The sequence below is a fragment of the Orycteropus afer genome, unplaced genomic scaffold, assembly GCF_000298275.1.
Source record: "Orycteropus afer afer isolate SDZICR_OR568_19922 unplaced genomic scaffold, OryAfe1.0 scaffold00018, whole genome shotgun sequence".
Lineage (NCBI taxonomy): Eukaryota > Metazoa > Chordata > Mammalia > Tubulidentata > Orycteropodidae > Orycteropus > Orycteropus afer.
This window is the reverse complement of record NW_006921605.1, coordinates 21,947,727-21,962,179: the sequence shown is the minus strand read 5'-3', so window position 1 is coordinate 21,962,179 and position 14,453 is coordinate 21,947,727. Positions and strand designations below refer to the sequence as shown.

Here is a 14,453-nt window from a genome sequence, read left to right as displayed (position 1 = left end):
GGTTTCTGAGGCAGTATCACTACAGAAGTAGATTACCCAACCTTCCTTCCAAGGAGTGGCTGGTGGGTTTGAACTGCCAGCCTTCTGGTTAGCAGTCAAATGCCTTAGGCACTATGCTACCAGAGCTCCTTTAAGTGAAAAAAGCAGGGTTAAAAGATATGTCCAGTGGGATCCCTAATACATAATGTGTATGTGTCTAAGTAAAGAAAAAACTGAAGGTCAAATACAAATACAGGTTCAGTTCACTTTCTTCTATGTTCTTCTCTGTATTTTCTACATTATTTTTGTAATTAGGAAAAGCTACATTATTTTTTGTTGGGGGGGGGCATTTATAAGGAAAGAAATTTCCCCTCTAGAATGAGAAAACATGATAAATGACCTGTGTGCGGGGAAAAAAACTGAAACACCTTCCCATCCTCATAATACAAATGAAGGAGCGGGAACAGTGGTGGGAGGTAGACCAGAAATACTAGAGAATGGCATTTATATTTCATTTTCAAAAACAACCTGGAAGCATCTTTAGACTGGTTTGGGCCCTCAGGCTTTTGTCAACCTATCATTAGGTAACAATGTGAAAACTATTTGCAGGAAAAGATTTTGCAATATTTCTAATATATTTCTAAGACACCTAGACTTCATTCTTCTCTCTGTTCTGTACCTTAGTTACAAAGAATAATATTTCTCCCCTCAAGGAAACCCAGAAAGTCTAATATGAATTTATGACACTGCTGAAGCAGGTATGTTTTTGTAACTTTAAGGATACATGGATGATCCAGACAGTGAATCATTAATGGAAATAATTTTGAATAAGCTTATACACACACCTATTTTTATACTCCTTAGCCTTCTGCTCATCTAAAACTGTACCTTGAAAGGCTTCAACAATTTAAAGATTAAATAATAAGTTATCAAGCCATTAATTTAACCATTTAAGCCTCTAAAATCAGCACATATTACCTTCCCCCTCAAGTCAATTTGCAAGAGATTAAAATAATAAAAATGATAATATCTCACACTTACAAAGCACCTTTGATCTGCAGAAGCCTAAAGAACTTTTTAAAAACTTTATAGGACAACCAGGACCATCCACCCACATCTCAGAGCACATCTGAGGTAGAAGCTGGCAGCTGGTGAAAAGCTGGGGAGTAATTTACCATCTGCAGGGAAGATTCCTACTTCTGAACAAGAATAAGGAATGGACGTGTAGGAAAACGCAAATAGAATTAGCTATTCAATTAAATGGGAAATTTAATGGCCACAGATGCCAGGGGTTATTATTTAAATTTTCACCTGAGGAAAGAGATTGATAGTGGCTCAAGAGATGCTTTAGAGAGAAAACAAAAACCAAAACAGAAAACAACCCCGTCCTACTCTAAGGAAGTTACTAGTCCCAGTTATTCCACCCAGATTTTCCTGGAAAAGATAATAATACTGGTTTCACCTCAAAACCAGAATAAACTGGTTATGATAGTCTAAGCTTATTTTGTGGCTAGCAACATCTCCCTCTCTTTCACACTTAAACTTCAAAGATCTTTTTATAGAATATCTTGTTTGGTTTCGGTTCTGCAACAAGGTCCCTTCTTCCATACACTTTAAGCACCCTACACAAACAATTTTCTGCCACCTGTACAAACAAGAGACTAACTTCTCAAGCTTACTTTTTTTTTTTTCAAAAGGAGTCTTAATGTTTTAAAATATTTTTAAATATATTTTTCTCTTCAGTCTCTTCTTGAAAGAAAAACTAAAGCAATTCTACCCCATATCTTTATAAAGTGAGGGTCTAGGAGCAACAGTAAAAGAGTCCACTGAGCTTTCTTTACTAAGTGGCACAATTTTCACAATTCTTTTCCCTGATTTTGAGTTGCCCGTGTCTTTGACTTATTCATATCTATAACAGATCAAGCTCAAGAAAAGGATTCAAATAAATGATATATTTCAGCTGGATATAAAATATAATTTCTTCACTGCTGGGAGCATAGAAAATTAAAATATCGATGGAAATACTATCTAAACAGCTACTAAGATCCTTCATCATCCATTTTTGTTGTTGCTATTATTTGTTACTACTGTTTTTTATTGTTTGTTGTACTGTGTATGTTGTTATTGTTTTTAAGGAGCAGATACTTACTAAGGAGCTCTGGTGGTGCAGCTGCCTAAGGCATTTGACTGCTAACCAGAAGGTTTATGGTTCAAACCCACCAGCTGCTCTGCAGAAGGAAGATGGGACGACCTACTGCCATAAAGATTTACCACCTCAGAAACCCAGGGAAACTCACTATGAGTTGGAATCAACTTGATGGCAGTGAGGTTTTTTTTTTTAATTGGTTTACCTACTATCCTAGATGGCTTAGAGTCATTTGCCTACATGTAGGAGATGGGTCCTTCCAGCTCTAGGATCCAACACTGTATTGTTGAACTTTCACTGATGATTTCAAAGTGGCTATTTTAAGAAGATGAATAATGTCACTTGCAGAAAAGAAAAAAGATGAAGACTGCATTAAGATGCCAAGTTGACTCTGATTATACATATATACAACCATCCTTTCATAAGGGTTGCTGAGAATATTTTCCCAATGATATATCTCTGTTACCTCCCAACCTACACAGTGAACTTCACTGACGCTGGACAGTTTGGCTTTGTCCATTAATAAAAGAACTGAAAAAGAAATCGTAAATGAATGTGCTCCACTCCACTCAAACATTTTCCATTATGCTTCTTCTCTCAATCAAGATGATACAAACTTAAGCAATAAAAATTAACATTAATATGTGCTAAACAAAGCAAAGATTAAAAAAAAAAAACCCATAATGGTTCTTTGCTAAATGCATTACAAAATTATCTGAAACAGTCACATTCCCCTACAAAATTCTGCTGACAATTTTTGTTCCGTTTGAGAAAAAACATAATTGCTATAGCTTTTATATATATATGTGTGTGTGTGTGTGTGTGTATGTATATATATATATATATGTATGTATGTATATGTACACACACACACGCACACACACACACACACATTTGAGAGTTAGAAAATTGAAATGAAAGCAGAAATCTTGATACCTTCTTCATGGCCTGACACTTGGCCGTCTCAGAGAAGCCAATCATCTTATCAGGAGAACAGATCTTGATGAAGGGAAAGTTGGACTCCTCTGCAATCTTTGCAGCTAAGGCAGTCTTCCCACTATGAGGAGGGCCTGCATAAAGACAGAAGCCAGTCAGGGAACAAAGCTGGCCTAAGCAAAAGGAAGCAAGGCAAGTTTAAACTTCATCCACAACGTTTGGAGGTCTCAACTAGTTGCTCATTACCATTTTCTGACACAATTTCACAGCAGACATGTATTCTCTTATTTATTAGCAACTAAATGTAATGAACATCATGATTAGCATTTCTCAAAAGTATGATGAAATACATTCCTTCTTACTTTCTCACACAGCCTTAATCTTTTAAAGTTCTGGTTAAACACGTAAAATGCGAGGGTTTGTGCATCCAAATGTACATCAGAATATGTACATCCAAGAACGCATCTAAGTGTCCATCAGCACCTATGTTATTTATTCTATCAAATCATTTGTGTAACAAAGAAAATACACGTACTCTTCATAGGAGATGATATTGTGAGCAGGGAACAATGGCCTTAACCAGTGGCCTTATTTAGACGTAAATGTAACCTAAAAAGTTACCCTCATAGGACTGAAATGGGGTTTAAATAATATATAGAAAGTACTCATAGAGTGACCAGCACATAATACGGGCTCAAAGATGGTTAGCTTAATTATGATTTATAATTAATAACTGTGATAAGAACTCTTTGATTCTCCCTCCTAAATATTTCTCTCCACCTCTACCACCTCTACCACCACCACGCCACCTCAGGCCAAGACCAGCTCTCCTGAAGGCTCACACAAACCCTTTGAACCACAGCTCTCTTCTCTTTGCTCCTCTGATCCATTCTCTTTCTTTTCACAAAGTAGCCATGATGATGTTTTGCAAATACAAATCAGATGGTCTCACAGCACTGCTTAAAACCCTACAAATAGCTTTCCATGCCTTAAGATACAGTCTAGATTTTTAACATGGCCTACGATGCTTTGTATGAACTGCCTCCTGTCTACTTCTTCAGTCTTGAGTTCATCCACGTCCCTCTCGGTTTCAAGCTGCCCAGGTGTTTTTCACATGCTGGTTCCTCTGCCCAGAACTTCTTCCCTCCTTTCTTTGCTAGCCAGCTTGTCTTCATCCTTCGAGTCATGGCTTGATTTGTTTCTCTCGGGGATCCTGCAGCCCCAGATCCTTGGAACAGGTTAGGTTTCCCTGTCACATGGGCTCACTGAACTTTTCTGCTGTTGTTCTGATCTTCACTATAATTAAATTATTTGGGAATAGAATGCTTTTATTTTTTTGGTCTACTTAGGAAAATCCTAACTGATGCTTTCAAGCCTAAATAAAATTAGCTCTCCTTGATCATTCCCAGGCAAAATGACTTTGCACTCACACATACTGTGGCAGTTAAGGTTGTGTGTCAACTTGGCTGGGCCTGGTTGAGTGGTGGGCAGCTAAATGTAGTTATTCCCCATGATGAGACTGGCAATGAACTCCATGGTAGGATCTACCACAAGCAGCTGAGTAGCTGCTGTAGGAATGAAGTCTGCTTCCCGTATATAAGAAGCAGCTTTGGGAATGGTCTCTAGCTTATGGCACGCTTGAACCCTGCATGTAGCCATGTCGTTGTTCAGCAGCCTGCCATGTTCTGGTGATCTTGGGACTTTTAATGGACTTGAATTAGTGGCCTGCCATGTGGTTTGGTAATATTGGGCCTATGTCTTATTACATGTCGACCTTGGGTTTGTCAGCCTCAGCAGCCAGCAGCTGAGTGAAGAAAAGCCTCCAGCTTCAGTGGGCTGGGAACATGAGGCAGAGCTGAAGCCCAAGGTTGAGGGGCTTTCACCCAGCCCCTAGAGCCTGGCACTTTGAACTTGACTTCAAGCGTCTAATTGTAAGAATAAACTCCTGTTTGTTAAAGCCATCCCATTTGTGGTATACTCTTGTCAGAGTGGCAACAGGTAACCAGAACACATACCTTTACACATAGACAGTATAGCTAGAAATTTGTTTACATGTCGTTTCTATGAACAGACTGAATGCTGTGAACGTCTCTGTACCCTCAGTACTCAGTATACTCTAATGGGAATGTCTTTGTATCACTAAACATAGCAAGTACACAGTAAATAGTTACGTAATTGAATTGGGTGCTGCTATGTGATGTCATACAGCCTATTAAGTAGCACAGACATTTACATTCAATCCTATAAGAAAATTAGTTGTTATAATTTATCAGTAACATTCTACCCCAAGAAAATGTTAATTTGTACACAATATTGATCGGGTTACCATTTTCAGGTTATAAACAAGGTTTAGAACTGAGAATAGTTCATTTTCTGGAATGTGCCATTTAGCACATATATAAATGTAGCTGTTTTGATTTTTTTTACTTTTAATGCCATCTCATCATCCTTTCTCACCTTCCAGAAGGACGCTAACCAGCGGTGTACGGTCACTGTTTTTAGTCTGCTGAACCAGCAGCTCCCCATCTTCTAGAACCCGAGTAACTGGATCACCCCATTTGATGATACCATTCATAATGTAACTTGCATAATCCTCTTGGTTTGTGCCAAATGCCTATTGAGGAAAAGGATAGTTGTAGGATATTTTGAGCACTGCATTAAAAACTAAAATATTTAAAAGTATTAAACACTGAGTAAGTGGCAATTCCTTCACACTCAAAGTATTGAACACTACTCTGTATTAAAGGCCTGAAAAGCAAATGCAAAAATACCACCAAAGAACAAACAAACAAAAACTGGTTTATAGTTTCTCATTTAACTTTTTACCGAATAGGTTAAAAACAAAACAAAAAGCTGCTTTGGTTGAGTTGGTGGAATAGAAGCAATAGATTCTAGGCTCCGATTCTGCCAGAGCCCAAGCTTTGATCTTAAAACAGAGTCTTCATAATCCCTGAGAGAAAGTACATGCTCCAAAATGCTGGTTCCGTAAGGAACACATGAATTTTGGCCAATCCGTTAAGAGCAAAGAGAAAAAGAGATTACAGATTTAGAAACAGTCATCTCAGCAGATAAAGACATTACCCTAACAGTGACTGTAGGTGCTGTGATTGAAATGGGAATATGAAGTTGTAAGACATTATCCTAACAGTGACTGTGGGTGCTGTGGATTGAAATGGGAATATGAAGTTGTAAGGAGGAGATCATGTCCCTATCAGCTTGGTGCTAGTGGATACAAGTCAAATGGCACCAAGATAAGTGAGTGTGTAAATGTAAGACTTAGGATGAGAGAAAAATGAGCAGCTATAATTCAAGATTGAAGGGTTAGGAAGAGGACATAAAAGCAATTATTATATATAATAATTTTAGGTTCACTACACCTTAAATCACATCCCTCTTCATTCTCAATTTCAAATCTCAAATTATAGCCCCCATCAAACCAACTACCAAAAGTAGTCAATAACTTTTGTTGTTGTTGTTATTTGCCATCGAGTCGGACCTGACTCATAGCGACCCCTCCTTAGGTTTCCGAGGCAGTATCACTATGGAAGTAGATTGCCCCATCTTCCTTCCGAGGAGTGGCTGGTGGGTTTGAACCTCTAGCCTTCTGGTTAGCAGTCAAGTGCCTTAGGCACTATGCTACCAGAGCTCCCAGTCAATAACTTTAGTATTTAGCTATTGTACTGGATTTTCATAAAGTTAATTAAGAGAAGTAATGAATAGAAAAACATAAGCCAACATACATGCGAGGGTTATATGTCTTGAGTATTTAAAATCTTTAAAGATTATTTCCTTCAAAAGTTGCCTTCTGAAGTCCTTATGGACAGAATAATTTTAACAGATCTTTAGAATGTGCATTTCACAGAAAGTCATTCTTTGTAATAAAACCAGTTGCCATTAAGTTGATCCTGACTCGTGGCAAATGCATGAGTGTCCGAGTGGTTTTGTCCGTGGCTGACTGTTCAGAAGTAGATCGCCAAGGCTTCCTCCCACGGTGCTTCTGTGGGGATCGGCCTTCCAACCTTCCGCTTAATAGCTAAGCGTGTTAACCATCTGCACCTGTCTCTGAAACAGTATTCAGGGGTCTCACATCTCCATTACTTTGCTACAAAATCGTTTTTCAGACCACTCTTGGATCAGTGTTCTCACATAATTCCTGAGGGTAGAGCAAATCCTCATTCCCTGGTTGGACAAGGTGAATTCAATGGCCCTAAAAGGTTATAAAGGAAAAGCCTAATGAAAACTGGTTGAATGGCTGTTTTAGGAAATAGTAGGCTGACTAGCTTTCTAATTTATCCCATCATTTCATTTTTTTTGTTTCACCCTCCAGACCCTTGGAAGAAATAATCCTTAGTTCATACTTCCAGTTTATACCCAGATTATCCAGTAGTTTAAAAAAAAAATCTTAGACGAGGTCGTCAGTTAAGCCCAGCTCTAATATTTTTTGGTGACTATTACAAATGACAACAGCAAAAGATTAAAGTATTTCCATTGCTCAGTAACTTTTGAAAGTAATTATTTTATATTTAAAAGTCATAATAGTCATAAAAAAATATAGACAGGGCTAAAATGAATTAATTTTTGCCTTTACAAGAGATATTTACAACAAATAATTATTGTCAAAATATATAAAGTACTTGTATAGATCAAGTAAAAATCAAGAATAATACAATAGAAAAAAATAGGCAAAAAGGCATGAATAGCATTTCACTGAAGACTACATACATACAGTCAACAAACATATGGAGAAATGCTTAACTTTATAAGTAATCAGTGAAATGCAAATCAAGACCAAAATGATACAACTTGATATCCAAATGAATGGCAAAGATTAAGAACAATGGTCTAAACACTGGGAAAACAGTTTGAAGTCATATTTTAAAGTTCGACATTCACATATATAGCAACTCAGCAATTTCATTCCTAAATATATATGCTCCAGAATGCTTACAGCAGCACTTGTTTGTGATAACAAAACTGGTAACAATCCAAATACCCAATGAAAGAAAAATGGGTAAATTGTGGTAGTCACACAGGGAATACTATTCAGCAATGAAAATGAATGATGTACAGCTACAGAAAATCATACAGATGACTCCTGATGATAAAATATTTAATAGAACAGCAAGTCCAGAAGATGGCATACACCATAATTCTCTCGTTGTGAAATTCCAAAAAACAACTAAAACAAAACAATCGAAAGAAAGCAATGGACTACAAAATTCTGAAACAATAGTTAACTAAAATGAAGAGAAGCAAGGGAACAGAATAAGAGAATCACAGGTAGATGTGTGATATTGTCAACATTCTTGTTATTAGCTTGGGGGCAGCTCACGAATGTCCTATTATTTTTAAATAAGACAAAATAACACAGGATCTATGTATAGACTAATGACAATAATGTGTCATGAGCCAAAGACTAACTAATCCAATTCTGTGCTGATGTCCATTTAAGAAAGAAAAACAAACATACAGTTTGTTTTTGAATTACTTGAGGACTCTGCTATTGTTGTTCGGTGTGGTCAAGTTGTTTCAGAACGAAACACCCCCTGGTCCTGCACCACCATCCTCACAATCTCTGCTATGTTTGAGTCCTTGGTTGCAGCCACTGTGTCAATTCATCTTGTTGAGGGTCTTTCCCTTTTTTGCCGGCCTTCTATTTTATCGAGCATGATATCGTTCTCAGGGAATGGTCCCTTCTGACACCATGATCTAAGTATGTGAGATGAAGTCTGGCCATTCTTGCTTTTAAGGAGGACTCCAGCTGCACTTTTTCCAAGCCAAATTTGTTCATTCTTCTGGTAGTCCGTGGTACTTTCAACACTCTTCGCCAACATCACAATTCAAATGCATCAATTCTTTTTCAGTCTTCCTTATTTATTGTCCAGCTTTCACACACATATGAGGCAATTGAAAATACCATGGGGCATCTTTGTTTTTTAACACTTTAAAGAGGTCTTTTGCAGCAGATATGCCCAGTGCAACTGGATGTCTGATTTCATGACTGCTGTTTCTATGGGCATTGACTGTGGATACAAGTAAAATGAAATCCCTGACAACTTCAATCTTTTCTCCATTTATTGCTTATCGATCCAGTTGTGAGGATTTGGTTGAGGCGTAATCCTTACTGAAGGCTGTAGTCTTCATCAATAAGAGCTTCAAGTCATCTTCACTTTCAGCAAGCAAGGTTGTGTCATCTGCATATCACAGGTTGTTAATGAGTCTTCCTCCAATCCTGACACTGAGTTCTTCTTCATAGAGTCCAGCTTCCTGGATTATTTGCTCAGCATACAGATTGAGTAAGTATGATGAAAGGATACAACCCTTACATATACCTTGCTTGATTGTAAGCCATGCGGTATCCTCTTGTTCTGTTTGCGTGATTGCCTCTTCATCTATGTACAGGTTCCACATGAGCACAATTAAGTGTTCTGGAATCCCCATTCTTCCCAATGTTATCCATAATTGAATGCCTTTGCACAGTCAATAAAACACAGGTAAACTTCTTACTGGTGTTCTTTGCTTTCAGCCAAGATCTATCTGACATTAGCAACGATATTCCTCATTCCACATCCTCTTTTGAATCTAGCTTGACTTTCTGGCAGTTCCCTATGGATGTCTTGCTGCAACCATTTTTTATTATCTTCACCAAAATTTTACTTGCATGTGATATTAATGATATTATTTGGTAATTTCCACATTCTGTTGGATCTCCTTTCTTTAGAATAGGCACAAATATGGTTCTCGTCCAGTTGGCTGGCCAGGTTGCTGTCTTCCTAATTTCTTGGCATAAATAAGTGAATGTCTCTAGTGCTGCATCTTTGTGCTGAAATATCTCAATGGGTATTCTATCAGTTCCTGGAACCTTGCTTTTCACCAATTCCTTCAGCGCAGCTTGGACTTCTTCCTTGAATACCATCGGTTCTTGATCACATGCTACTTTCTGAAATGGTTGAATGTTGACCAATTCTTTTTGGTACAGTGACACTGTGTATTCATTCCATCTTCTTTTGATGCTTTCTGTATTGTTCTTTATTTTGCCCATAGAATCTTTCACTACTGAAACTTGAGGCTTGAATTTTTTCTTCAGCTCTTTCAGCTTGATAAATGCTGAGCGTGTCCTTCCCTTTTGGTTTTCTAACTCTAGGTTCACTTTGTCTTCTCCAGCCACCCTTTGAAATCTTCCGTTCAGCTCTTTTATTTCATCTCTTCCTTTTGCTTTAGCTACTCTCCATTCAAAAACAAGTTTCAGAGTCTCTTCCGTCATTCATTTCAGTCTTTTGTTCCTTTTCCTTATGAATACAAGGTTCTGAACAATAAGTTATTTCAACATGGGTGGTTGTTTTATAGAAAAATGGATGAACGGTCTATACTACATTATAAAGGTCCAACTATGACTAGTTTTGAGTACATTTTAAGAATAAACCAGTTGCTGCTGAGTACATGTCGATTTATGGTGACCCCATGTACGTCAGAGTAGAACTGTGCTCCATGGGGTTTTCAATGGCTGATTTTTAGGAAGAATATTTCTGGGCCTTTCCTCCAAGGCACGTCTGGGTGGACTCAAACCTTCAAACCTCTGAACAGTGGTTGAGTGTGTTAACCATTTATATCACCCAGGGACTCCCATTTTAAGAATACTGACATATATTTATTATTATTATTATTAAAGGACACTTAGGATGGTTAAGAGTCTTGGAAACTGTGTCAGTTAGAAGAATTAGAGGTATTGAGTAAGAAAAAATGTTGCTTGGGAGAGGTTGGGGAAAGGTACGAGAGAGGAAGATAGGAGAATATGACAGTTAATTTAAAATATCATAGTAACTGACATTTAGAGGATGTAGTGAATTTAGGTTTCCATAACTTCAGATTCCATAAGAATAAATGGGAAAACTAGTACAACAGAAGGTGTCAAAACCAAACCCACTGCCATCAAATTGATTCTGACTCACAGCGACCCCCATTGGGTTTCTGAGGTGGTAAATCTTTACGGAAGTAGATTGTCCAGTCTTCCTTCCGCAGAATGGCTGGTGGGTTTGACCTGCCAACCTTCCAGTTAGCAATCAAATGCCTTAGGCACCGTGCCACCAGTGCTCCTTATAATAGAAGGTTGTTGTTGTTATGTGCTGTTGAGTTGCGCAACCCCTCCCTGGGTTTCCGTGGCAGTATCGGTACAGAAGTAGACTGCCCCATCTTCCTTCGGAGGAGTGGCTGGTGGGTTTGAACTGCCAGTCTTCTGGTCAGCAGTCAAGTGCCTTAGCCACTATGCTACCAGAACTCCCATAATAGACGGTAAGAACCAGTAATTAGAAAGTCTCAAAAGTGAATGAGCTGTTTTGTAAGATAGCAAGCTCCTTAACATGAGAAATACTTAGGTAAATATTAGTTAGTCATCCAGCAATCAGAGATATTATATATTATATAAATGATTCTTATGCTGGGCACTTTCAACACTAAGATTTTCTGATTTTATAAAATGATATGTAACTTTCCATAATACTGGGTAAAAAGGCACTAATTTTTCCCCCAAGTTATTTTATTGTTTGGTTTACACATCACTCAATGTGCATACTCACTGGCTTGATATCATTCTCCAAAGAAGCAAGGAAGTCTCCTCTTGTCACCTGCAAGCTCTCGGCTTTCTCCATGTCCACTTCTACTTTAGTACTGGCCTAGTGGGAAATGAAAACAAAAAGTAAGGACTTCCACGACTGAAGAATATTTTCAGCCTAAGAATACAACACCTGAGGATTTTAAAAGCACACTTTCACAAACAAGTATCATCTCTCTCCAATTTATAAATGTATACAGTAATATCTGTAAAAGCTGGGACCTGTGTAAGGAGGAAAGCTGTCAGAGAAGGAAAGCTCAAATATTTCCCAGTAAATAGAGAATGATATAAAGTGGTGACTATACCCTGTCAAGGGAGAAAAACCCACAAGTCCCAGAAAAACAAGGCTGTCCTGTCAAGTTCTGGTTCTCACAGGTTTCTCTATATATCCTTTGCCTGGACAATTCCCACTTCCGGGAATTTATCCTATAAATACATTCACAAATGTGCACAAGGCTCTATGTACAAAGATATCTGTCAATCAGAGTGTTACACAAACGATTCTTTGTACCAGCAAAAGACAGAAGCACATGAAGTCTACCAAGAGGAAACCATGTAAGTACATTATGACTTTTCTGCACCAAAGAACATTTATAGCTATTTAAAAAAAAGGAAACACTGAGCAGAAAATATGAATACACAACTCAACACACTGTCGTTGAGTTGGATCCAACTCATAGTGACTCCTCTTTGGGTTTCTGAGGCAGTATCACTACAGAAGTAGATGGCCCAACCTTCCTTCTGAGGAGTGGCTGGTGGGTTTGAACCACCAGCCTTCTGGTTAGCAGTCAAATGTGTTAGGCACTATGCCACCAGAGCTCCTGAAAAATACGTATAGCGGGTCTCTAACAACAGTAGTTCTCAACCTTGGCTGTACATCAACATAACCTCTAGAGACTATAAAAACTAGGTGCCCAGCCCTACCTGCTCAGGATCTGATTGAACAGATCCAGCAAAGGCCCCAGACATGTACATTCTTATAAAGTGCCACAGGTAATTCTGATGTGCGACCATGCTTGCGAACCATTACTCTGAAACCTTGATTTAAACTCAGACGTCGTACTCAGGTTTTGCTGGAGAATCTATGTGCCCAGCTCCAAGTATTCTGCTTATGCACCTGGAGCTAACACTTAGAGCAGCCATCTGGAGATGCATCAGGGCCTTTATCAGCATTCGGAGCTGCCTGGACTTGATGACTGATTGAGATACCAATACATTTTTTCATGTGACTGGGCTGACTCCAATAGCACAAGGCAAGAGAGTCTGTTTTTAAAATCGGTATCATGGCTTTATTTATTTATTTTAAAAAGCCATCTTAAAAAAAGAAGGCTATAAAACTAAAATGTGTTAAACAAATCTTAATCTTCCATTGTTTATCCTAAAGTATGAGTCATGGTCCTTCAGGAACAGACTGCTGAAACAAATAAAACGATAGGCATTTTTTTCTTTTTTAAGTCAGCCTTATGGAATAGAAAGAACTATGTCAAGAAAATGGATTAAGATGGCAAACTGAACAGACTTATTTATCTCCTTCCCTGCCCCAAATCCCATGAAATGACAGAAAGTGAGAGAGAAAGAGTAAAGGCATGGAAGGTATATCCAGAATTTACAGTACTGATCTAGTAAGAGTCTCAGAAGAGAGAACAGAAAGAATTGACAGAGGAAAAATAAGAAGAGAAGAGAAAAATATTTTCCATAGCTGAAGAAAGGTGTGTCTTTGCAGTTTAAAGGGTCCAATGAGTGCTGATTAGGATAAATGAGGATAAATGAAAAGAAACCCACATCTGTCTAGACAAACTGTTGTAAACTTTCAGACCACCAAAGATGAAGAGAAAGTCCTAGAACTTTTCTGGGAGACAGAAATAGGTTACGTGAAAAGAAACCGGAATAAAATTGGCATGGTACCTCTCAGAGGCAATGCCAGTAACTAGAAGACAACGAAAGCATGTCTCCAAAGACGCACCTGCACAGGCACCCTAGAAAAAGATTTCAGTATGTACACAGGGAGGCATCTGTAAGGATCTTCACAGCAGCATTAGTTTGCTAATTACAACCAGAAAGAATCTACGTTAAAATAAATCATTCATTCATTATATTTACTGAGTACCTACAACAAACCAAGCATTGATCTAAGCACTGAGACATAGCAGTGAATAAAACACACAAGGCCCCGCCCTGTGGCTCTTGTATTTTAAATTACATAATACTACTCAAGAATGCTGTGTGTTTGTTCAAAATAATGAAGGACAGTTACCTGTACTGATACAGAAAGCTATCCAAGACATACTGTCAAGCAGAAAATGCACGTCACAGTACAATGCATGTAGTATAATCTCATTTATGTTCGTTTTTTTTAAATAAAAAGTGCATATGTACATGTACAGAAAGGAAACAGACTACAAAGGTATATCCCAAATAGTGATCATTTCTGGGAAGCAAAAAGGAAGGGATGTTAGAGATGGCTCTTCTCACTTTTCCCTTTTTACATCTTTGAATCTTATAAAAAGCGAATGTATTCATGCATGACGTCTATGCTTTAAAAACAGAGAAAGAAACATTTAAATAGATCCTTATTCTACTCAAATAAATACAACAATTAACACTTAAATTATTAATAAAGTTGTCATTGGTACATATTAGGGATTTGATCATTATTAATCATTTATTTGACATTCCAAGTTCAAAAAAAGAAGGAGATGGCATCACAGGAAATAAGCATCTCTGTGAAAGAATGATGACATTCAGTTTATTTTTATTTTTTTATTTATTTTTTATTAGGATTTG

General features: G+C 37.8%; 1 protein-coding gene across 1 annotated transcript in view; it reads right to left on the bottom strand.

The window, feature by feature from the left end:
* The window catches only part of NSF (N-ethylmaleimide sensitive factor, vesicle fusing ATPase), a 130,015-nt gene that overhangs the window by 38,060 nt on the left and 77,502 nt on the right, over positions 1-14,453 (bottom strand). The window contains exons 6-8 of the mRNA XM_007959918.2: positions 11,635-11,730; positions 5,519-5,675; positions 3,062-3,195 (exon numbers count right to left, since the gene is read on the bottom strand). Of these exons, the coding sequence (XP_007958109.1) occupies positions 3,062-3,195; positions 5,519-5,675; positions 11,635-11,730 (387 nt within the window). The remainder of the gene's footprint in view (positions 1-3,061; positions 3,196-5,518; positions 5,676-11,634; positions 11,731-14,453) is intronic.